This window comes from Musca domestica, unplaced genomic scaffold (assembly GCF_030504385.1).
Source record: "Musca domestica strain aabys unplaced genomic scaffold, Musca_domestica.polishedcontigs.V.1.1 84, whole genome shotgun sequence".
NCBI lineage: Eukaryota > Metazoa > Arthropoda > Insecta > Diptera > Muscidae > Musca > Musca domestica.
This window is the reverse complement of record NW_026712417.1, coordinates 641,503-651,913: the sequence shown is the minus strand read 5'-3', so window position 1 is coordinate 651,913 and position 10,411 is coordinate 641,503. Positions and strand designations below refer to the sequence as shown.

The 10,411-nt window shown below is 36.9% G+C and overlaps 1 protein-coding gene across 1 annotated transcript; it reads left to right on the top strand.

Annotated features, from left to right (window-relative positions):
* Positions 1-3,288: 3,288 nt before the first annotated feature.
* On the top strand, positions 3,289-6,019 carry LOC101895225 (uncharacterized). Its single transcript, XM_011297508.2, has 2 exons — positions 3,289-3,312; positions 4,433-6,019. The coding sequence occupies exons 1-2, from the start codon at positions 3,289-3,291 to the stop codon at positions 6,017-6,019; spliced, it is 1,611 nt and encodes a 536-aa protein (XP_011295810.2).
* The last annotated feature ends 4,392 nt before the right edge of the window (positions 6,020-10,411 follow it).

Here is a 10,411-nt window from a genome sequence, read left to right as displayed (position 1 = left end):
CAACCATCAGGTTTCGTTCTCTAATTTTCGAATAATAGCAACTTAAACGAAATTGCTCATTTCCAATGTATTGGTAGATGTTGCACGAAAATGGTCTTCCTAGATCTGGAACCAATATTTCCCAAAGACCTATAATCTCTCAGAAGTGGCAAAAGATTAACATTTATTATTGGTTTTTGACTAAACTATTTTGTCTATAAAAGTTGGCAATCTCCTTCACACATTGAATATTTTTGGATGGCCATCCAAAACTGCTTGGCTTTTGCAATGTCCGGTAACCCCCATAATTACGACCTGCTGACAATTTTGCAGTTTTTTTGGTCCATTTCAACCCCTAAATATATGGCGATCATCTCCAAAAAGAATAGGCTTTTATTCTGACCCTCACCTTATCTCCATGCAATATTTCGGGCCATAAATGCGATCTGTATATGATATCCTGATATCCTAACTACTTAGTTTTGTTAGCTGTAGAAATATTACCAAATGTTTAATTCAAAATGAAAATATGCCAAAAATATGACAAAATTGAAAAAATATGAGAACATTTTACAAAATCAATATTTTCATCTTTAGAGAGATATTTTTATGCGATTTTTTTAGACGTTTTTTCCTTCCTGCCAAGAGGCCATTCTGAATTAATGAGAACTGTCGAAATCAGTTCAGCCGTTCTCGACATATAAGAGATCTTTCAAGCATATCTTCCTTGATAGAAATATATCGCATATATTTTGCTATATATCCGATTTGTTGGATGTTAACATCAATGTAAAGATCAGAAGTAACCTTGTCATGGCCTTGTGATTTCGTCGGGATTTAAAATGTTCGCGGTTTAATGAAAAATTTTGAATTTTTTCAACACAGAAGATATAGTCTATTTTACCCGCTAAATATTATCCGATGACCACCCAAATTGTTAGGCTTCTTCCCCGCCCTAAACTCTAGCTACATGCGAAATTCCGCGTCGATTGGTCTATAATTGCGACCGCTATAGCTACTGCAAAATCCGACATTTTTTCAGTATTTGGTCCATTTCAACCCCTAAATATTATGCGATCATCTCCAAAAGAAATAGGGTTCTATTCTGTCATTAACCCCACCTTCGTGCAAAATTTCGTGAAGATCGGGCCATAATTGCGACCTGTAGAGTGATTACAAATTAACATGGACAGACGGACGGACGGACATACATAGCTAGATCGACTCAGCTCGGCGAGCTAGGAAGATCCATATATACTTTCCTATATGGGAAACCAATATTTCGAGGGGTTACATAAATTCTGGCCCAATCAAACTTATAATACCTCCAACACATAGTGTTGTAGGGTATAAAAAGTGAAAAGCTATAAGATTTTTGCAGGTAATAGACCACATCGAAAACTTTCAAATTTTTTGAAAAATTTGATCCAATGAAATTTCGGAAAAAGTTTACGCCACGAAAAAAAAGTTGACATTGACCAAGACTGAATTCGCCTCCTGGGTGATCTTACAAGTAGAACTTGAATCAAACCTTTTTATTGATAACACCAAAACTCAAGTTTGGGCAGGGGAAAGGCTGACCCCTCTCCACATTCTTGGAAATTCTCGGATTGTGCCGATTGTGCGAGTCAGAAAAGGGATATTTTCGACATTTTTATAAACGGAAGACGAATAGACGAATATCTAGGGATGTTATAAACGGAATGACCTTCCTTTCCAAGGTGGAGGTGGACCTTCCTTTCCAAATGTATTCGTTATAAAATTCTACTATAGGTCCCACTAGACATCAAAATCTATATATAAATAAAATAGTACTGAAATAACTGACTGACTGATCGAGAATTAACCCCCAGGCGAAACGGCTGGAGCTAGAAGCTTGAAATTTTGAACATGGATCAGAATTGGTGCGTAGACGTGTAATTAGGCTATGTTTTATACTAAAAGGAAAAGTTCTAAAATGGAGTGTCGGTTTGTGGTAGGTTTGTATTAAAGAGGTCGTTTTGGAAATGTGTACTACAAGTGCATGAAAAATGCTAAATACTATTATACAGGGTGAGATAAAAAAACTGCAACAAAGTCAAACTCCATAATTTTTACATTTTTTTTTAATTTTATTGAATGAAAGCTTTCCAAAATACTCCAGACACAATAGTCCAACGGATTGATATCCGGAGATTTTGGTGGCTAATGGCGATGGTGCTGAGTCCTGTTGGAATGTCCAATGTTGGCGCGCCCAAGGCTTTATTACACCCTCCAGGATATTTTCGCGATAATATTCCGCATGTATTTTGATGCCATATTCCGCATTTATTTTGATGCCACGGAGAGCGACCATCGGCTGTTTTGACGGCCCACACCATTCGCATGGCCGACGCTTGAGTTCTGGTGGCAAACCGAGGGTGCACATTTTCAGCTGATCTCTGTGGTAGGTAAACACGATCATTTTGTTTGTTTACAAACTGCTGGACAACGAATGTTTCCTCATTGGAGAAAACCAAATTCGGCCGTTCACCACTTTCGGTCAAGCGAAGCAACTCATTAGCTCTTTTGAGTCTATTTTCTTTCTGTTGCGGTGTAAGTTCTTGCAATTTTTGGAATTCCAATGGCTTTAACCCGAGCTCATTTTTCAATATTTGCCGAATGAAATATTGCGATATGTTCAGCCCACAAGCCATTTTTCGGCCAATGCTATGTGGGTTTCGATCAAGACGCTTCTTTACTTTTCGAACCATTTCTGCTGATTTTGCTATTTTCTTCCGTCCACTTCCTTGATGTCCAGCTACGCTATCAGTATCACGGTAACGAGCGATGGTACGAGACGAAAAAGATTTATTCACATTTAAATGCTGGAGTGCTCTAACGATAGCCACTTGTGGCTTTCCAGTCAAATATAAAGAAATCACACTATCACGCTTGAATTCCATCACGTAGAACTTTTTTTTATCTGGAAAATTCTCACCAAAATGCTTTTGTACGCTTGTGGACAATATAATGAGCTGTCACTGAAATAATTTTAACAGCTGTCGGACGAGTGGCTTAGAAATGACAGCAGTCTGAAGTTCCTTGCAGTTTTTTTCATTTCACCCTGTATGTGATGCTTTCGGAAATGTGTGCTATAATTTTACGAAAAGTACTTAATGGTACTACATTTGGTATTGGATGAAAGAGTAGAGATAAAATTCTGAAATTTGATATTTTGATTACTATTGGTAAATGTGTTTGGGATTTGACGGTTGTTTGGAGATGAGTCCTATATTTGTACGAAAAGTACTAAATTAGGTATTGGGTGAAAGGGATAGACCTAAAACAATGAAATTGGATATTGAGGTCACGGTTGGTATCTGTGATTGAAATATGGAGGTGATTTTGGAAACCCGTACGATGGAAATACGAGAAGTAGTAAATGGTACTAAATTTGATATTGGGTGAAGGAATAGGGTTGGAATCCTTTAACTTGATATTGAGGTCTCTGTTGGTATCAGGTATTGAGATATGGAGGTGTTTTTTAAAATGCGTACTATGAATGAACGAAAGGTACTAAATAGCTGAGGTAAAACCGACAGATATTTAACTAGTTTTTGTTTATACTAATATTTCAAAAGACCCCTATGGTGACTCGCTTGAGGGTTAAAGATGTCATCAAAAAATCCTTCTATTGTTATCTGTAAAATTGCCAAAGACATTATATACCTATAAAGCTCGGATTCCAGGGAATCTTAATCCGAGAATTGCAAAAAATTTGAAAGAGGGGGAACTTGTCCCCTCTATGTAGGTTACCTCGTGATGTAAACTGCAGGATTTTTAATGTAACTTTTTTTGTGTTGCATAGTGTTTTTTATGTTCAGATACTAGCAGTATTTTCCGCCCTTTACACGTGGATAATTTTTAAAGTAATTTCTCTTAGCAGCACCACTTTTACAGGTTTTCCGTAAAAAGAAGGTCATTCTACTGAAATCGTTCGTTTTTCATCCTCACAATTCGGGCCTTTTACACACATCAGCTGCACAGATGGCTATCGGCAAAAAAAAAAAAAAACGCCCCACCTAAAATCATTCATCCAAACAGCAGCTTCAGCAAAATTGGTCATGCTCATTTGTGTGACCTTGAAAAAATCCATAATAGTCCTATAAAATTGAAAAAAAAAACAAATCAAACAACCGATATCTGATGAATAATTAAAATAATAACGGCAGATAAACGCCATTAAGTCATGAAGCATGGAACGGCAGCAGCCTCAACTCACAAAAAGAGTTCGAGGTTCGTTGTTTTGGAATTAACATAAAATGTGGTCAACAGTGAAAATGCAAAGAATTTTAAAATCCATACAAATAATATTGGGAGCGTTTGTGCTGTTGACAGCAAATATTTACGCTGTACGCTAAGCATATGGATAGCCATTAGCGGAGTTTGAACAAAACTAAACCTGTCCCCTCCCTATTCTTTTCACTTTCAGTATCCGTTGAATGTTGACAAATTCTATTCACATTCATTTGTGCCGGATGCCCTGAAAATCGATTATGAATTGGAAAATGGCATTGGAATCTATTACAATTTCACCGCCTTTCGGCCATTCAGTGGCCAGTTGTTGTTGAATTTGTTCGTACGTAAATATAACCAGGTCAAGGGTCAGCCATCCAAGGATGTCTACAAAATACGAAATTTGGATTTTTGCAAAACTTTGGATGGCTATCGAAATGTTTCGTATCGCAAGGAGTCACGAAGGCCATTTCTACTGCAGGACACTTTCATAACTTCGTGTCCGCTGGTAAATGGTTTCTATTTCATACGAAATGGTACGGTGCCCAGCAGCGTGATTCCGCCTTGGATGGATGATGGTCGTTATGTGTTGCAGTTCGAATTAATTCAGGTTATCAATGAGTTGCTGAAATTGATGAATTTACGTTTTGTCATTGAAGTCGATAAGACTACACGCATGGAGGTGAGCAACGAAGAGGAGGAGGATGACATCGATGGCGAGGAGGAGGAGGAGGATCATGATGATGATGATGATGATGGGGATGGTTATAATTCAGAGGCCGGGGATCACGGCGATGATGAGGACAATCATAGTCAGGGTAATACTAGTGATGATGAAGGGCAAGATGAAGGTAGTGAAGGGGAGGATACTGGAGTTGATGATGACACACATGATGAAGATACAAACAGTGAGACAGATAAAGATGATGGAGAGGAAAATGAAAAGAATAATGACAATGGTGGCGATGATGATGACAATAATGAAGGAAATCGTAGTGAGGATGACCAAGATAATGGAGAAAGGGAGGAAGGTAATGACCGTGGTAATAGAGGAGAAGATGACAACCATGGTGAGGAAGGTGAGGATGATGATGATGATGAAAAAAGACAAGAAAGTAATAACAGTGGAGTTGATGATAAAAGTGATGAACATCATAGGGGAAAAGGGGGCGTAGGTGATGAAGAAAACCAGGACGAGGCAAGTCTTGGTAAAGACGAAAGGGAGGGAGGTGGTGACAGTGGTGATAATGACAATAATGATGAAGAAAATCAAGGTGGGAAAGACGAAGATGGTGACGAAGCGATGAATGAAAGTAATGACAGTGGGACTGGCGATAAAAGTGACGATAAAGAACAACATGGTGGTAAGGAGGGCGGAGGTGATGATGAAAATCAAGATGAGGAAAATGGAGAAGAAAATAGGCAAGATGAAGAAAATCAAGGTGAAGAAAATAATCAAAATCGAGGTGAAGAAAATGGAGATAAAAACAATCAGGCCAAAGACGATCAAGAGGATGAAAAGCAAGATGGTAACAGTGGTGAAAATGATTCAAATTCTGATGAGGAACATAGTGATGTTGATGATGATAACAATGAGAAAGAAAATCATGATGGAAGTAGTCGAGATGCTGAAGAAGATCCACTTGATGGAGAAAATGAAGGAAACAGTGATGGCGATGATGATGCAGAAGAAGATATAATGTCAGGAATAATATTGATGAAATCACAGAGAAAGAAGAAAACGATGAAGAAAATTGTTATATGGCGGAACTTGGGAATTTGAAAATGATGAATTTAAAAATATTCAAAAAAAGAATAAAATTAGAAAAATGGTATTCAAATCTGATACCATTTTAATATTTTATAATGTATTATATAATACAGGGTGAGATAAAAAAAATGCAACAAAGTCAAACGCCATAATTTTAACATTTTTTTTTATAAATTTTATTGAATGAAAGAAAAAAATGTCGGAAATAGCATAAAATTTTAGAATATGGTTAGATTTGTTCGAAGTGGTCACCTTTGGCACGAATTATTGGCCTTCAAACGGCCAATGAAACCGTTAAGCGCTGCCAGAATGTTGCTCTGTGGTATTTTGGCCCATTTCCGGCGATGCGCTTGCTTGAGGCGATAGACACTTTGGCATTTTTTAGTACCAACCTTGCTTTCCAAAATAATCCAGACGCAATAGTCCAACGGATTGGTATCCGGAGATTTTGGTGGCCTGGAAATGAAGCGAGGAACCTCATTTTGTAACCTGTCCAGCTGGACATGTCCAAGGTCTGCGGCCAAAATGTTTACGTGCCCAATACACCTTCCAGAATATTTTCGCAATAATATTCGGCATTTATTTTGAAGCCACTGTCGATTAATAAGAGCGAAGAGCGACCATCGGCTGTTATGGCGGCCCGCACCATGACCATGGCCGGTGCTTGAGTTCTGGTGGCCAACGGAAGGTGTACATTTTCAGCTGGACTCTTTGGTAAGTAAACACGATCATTTTGTTTGTTTACAAACTGCTGGACAACGAATGTTTTCTCATCGGAGAAAACCAAATTCGGCCGTTCACCACTTTCGGCCAAGCGAAGCAACTCATTAGCTCTTTTGAGTCTATTTTCTTTCTGTTGCGGTGTAAGTTCTTGCAATTTTTGGAATTCCAATGGCTTTACCCCGAGCTCATTTTTCAATATTTGCCGAATGGTATCTTGCGATATGTTCAGCTCACAAGCCATTTTTCGGCCAATGCGACGCGGGTTTCGATCAAGACGCTTCTTTACTTTTCGAACCATTTCTGCTGATGTTGCTGTTTTCTTCCGTCCACTTTCCTTGTTGTCGGGTTACGCTACCAGTATCACGGTAACGAGCGATTGTACGAGACACAAAAGATTTATTCACATTTAAATGCTGAAGTGCTCCTACGATAGCCACTTGTGGTTTTCCAGCCAAATCACATTATCACGCTTGAATTCCATCACGAATAGTTTTTTTTTCTGGAAAATTCTCACTAAAATGCTTTTGTACGCTTGTAAACAATATAATGAGCTGTCACTGGAATAATTTTAACAGTTGTCGGACGAGTGGCTTAGAAATGACAGCAGTCTGAAGTTGATTGCAGTTTTTTCATTTCACCCTGTATGTGATGCTTTCGGAAATGTGTGCTATAATTTTACGAAAAGTACTTAATGGTACTACATTTGGTATTGGATTAAAGAGTAGAGATAAAATTCTGAAATTTCATATTTTGATTACTATTCGTATGTGTATTTTGGATTTGACGGTGGTTGGGGAGATGAGTCCTATATTTGTACGAAAAGTACTAAATTTGGTATTGGGTGAAGGGATTGGCCTAAAACATTGAAATTTGATATTGACGTCACGGTTGGTATCTGTGATTGAAATATGGAGATGATTTTGGAAACGTGTACGATGGAAATACGAGAAGTACCAAAATGGTACTAAATTTGAAATTGGGTGAAGGAATAGTGTTGGAATCCTTTTATTTGATATTGAGGTCTCTGTTGGTATCAGGTATTGAGATATGGAGGTGATTTTTAAAATGCGTACTATGAATGAACGAAAGGTACTAAATAGTAATAAACTTTGTATTGGTTGTATAGGAATAGACCTAAAATGTGACATGGATGTCACTGTTGGTATCTGTGTTTGAGATTTTGCGGTGATGTGGAAATGTGGAAAAGTAGTAAATGGTACTAAATTTGGTATTGGATGAAGGGATAGAGCTGAAACCGTGACATTTGATATTGAGGTCTCTGTTGCTATCTGGGATCGAGATATGGAGGCATTTTTGAAAATGTAATGTAAAATGTGTTCGAAAAGTACTAAGTGATACTAATTTTGGTATTGGGTGTAGGAATATAACAAGAATTCTGAAATTTAATATGGATCCCACTGTTGGTGTGTGCGACTGAGAGAAGGGGGTAGTTTTATGTATGTGTATTATAATAATTGTACTGAATTTGGTAAAGGGGGGGATTAACAGCGCTCAAATCCTTAAGTTTGATTTTTGGTCTAAATTCTCCCAAAGCGTCTTGAAATTAGACTGTGCGACAAATTTCAATTTTTATGCCCTCCACCATTCTATGGAGGGTATATTAACTGTGTCATTCCGTTTGCAACTCTTCGAAATATTCATAATAGACTCTACAAAGTATATATATTCTGGATCAGCGTAAAATTCTAAGACGATCGAGCGGTTTCCGTCTGCTTGTCTGTCCGTCTGTTTGTCCATTGTAACTACGCTATCTTTCGAACGAATTGAGATAGAAGGCTAAAATTTTGCATATATGCATAGTTTACCAGTAGGCAGGTTCAGTTCGTTAATAGGCCATGTCGGTCCACATTTTCATATAGCCCACATATAAAGGTACCTCCAGATATTTGGTGCTTTCATGATTTTAGCGACATTATTTACCGGAATTATTTCAAATTTCATATTTAAAGTTTGTAATCTGTAATATAGCCTATGACAAAAATGTTTATATGCAGGTTCACGTCTTCGTATATACCTGGTACCTCCCAATATTCAGTATTCTGATGATTTCAGCAACATTATTCAACGGAATCGTTTTAAATTTTCGTATTTTAAGATGTTAATGGGTACTACAACCTATGGCAAAACATTTGTATTTAGGTCCACGTCTTCGTATAGCCCAACATATAACGGTACCTTCCGATATTCCGTATTCTGATGATTTCAGCAACAATATTCACCGGAATCGTTTTAAATTGCGTATTGGAAGATTTTAATGAGTACTACAACCTATGACAAAAATGTTTGTATGCAGGTCCACGTCTTTGTATAGCCCCCATATATCGGTACCTGCCGATATTCGGTATGTTGATGATTTTAGCAACAATATTCACCGGAATCGTTTTAAATTTCGTATTGGAAGATGTTAATGGGTACTACAACCTATGGCAAAAAAATTTGTATGCAGGTCCACGTATTCGTATAGACTCCATATAACGGTTTTCATATAAGTGGTAGTATTCGGAATCTTTTAGCAATTGTTAAAGTTCCCTTCATGAAAAACTGCCCTAAACGAGATCCTACCTATTCAAAATATTCTACACTGAAGAAATTGAGGGTTACTAATATTTCGATCATTATAATCTTGGTATTTTAAATGTAATGTGGCTAACGATACTACGTATCGAAAATTAACGGATTCAAGGCAATCTTAATTCGAAAATTTCAAAATTTATTATCTATTTAGGCTACTTTGTGATGTAACATTTTTAAAAGGCCGTTACACGTATTTTCTTGTTTAGCTCTACTACTTCCTATTATCATTGAAAAAATAATTTAATTTTGTCTCTCAGTGTAATCAAATCTTCAAACGATTGAATGACCATTCTGCTCGTGTAGAAACTTATATTCAAAAATAAAATTTGAATGAAAAACGTGTTTGATTTTCGGCGCGCAGACCATATGGCAAATCCAATGCATCATTCCAATTCACTGCTGTTTAAATTCATATTTTTAAAATAGATTTTGAATTTGAGACAATTAATTAATGCACGAGTGCCATTTTAAAGTGATATCGGTACATCGAGATGAAACAGAATATGTTTCATTTCTATGCATTGGTGTGTCTTTGACCGTTGATTCAAAATGTATTTAAAATAAATTGAATATTCAACATTTGACCATTTGATGTTAGGTTTACGAGCCAGTCTTTTGCCATTTTATTTTGGCAGAGAATAAGAAGCTGGATTTACCCAATAGCAATGCCAATAAATATTTCAGACAATATCACTAGACTTAAGGTGAAAAATCATAAAAAAACTAGAAAATCAGACAGAAATTAATGAGGAGAAAACTTGCAGGTCATTTAGCGAAATTTGTATTGTATTCCAAAGGTTTCACTAAATTTTCACCTGACCTGTCGTCAAACAAATTTCCATATGTTCAAATGCATATCAGTTTCATTGTTGGCAGATTTCAAACATATCCACACCCAAAAAAAAAGAGGAAGAAGACCATTAAACATTCAATTTATGAATCTGGAACAGACGATATTGAAAATACGTTTTCATTCGTTTTCTATTTTCTGTTATGGCAGTTGATTAAATTCTGAATAGCCAAGCCATTACATTCCAACAAACAGACCAAAAAAATATGCCAATCATCAAAGCTGTTTGTGATTTT

What these genes read in the sequence shown, in the direction of transcription:
- LOC101895225 (XM_011297508.2), top strand. Translation starts at nt 3,289, where the DNA reads ATGAAATTGGATATTGAGGTCACG. An exon ending in AATTGGATATTGAGGTCACG is followed by an intron (nt 3,313 to 4,432) that starts GTTGGTATCTGT and finishes TTTCACTTTCAG; the next exon opens with TATCCGTTGAATGTTGACAA.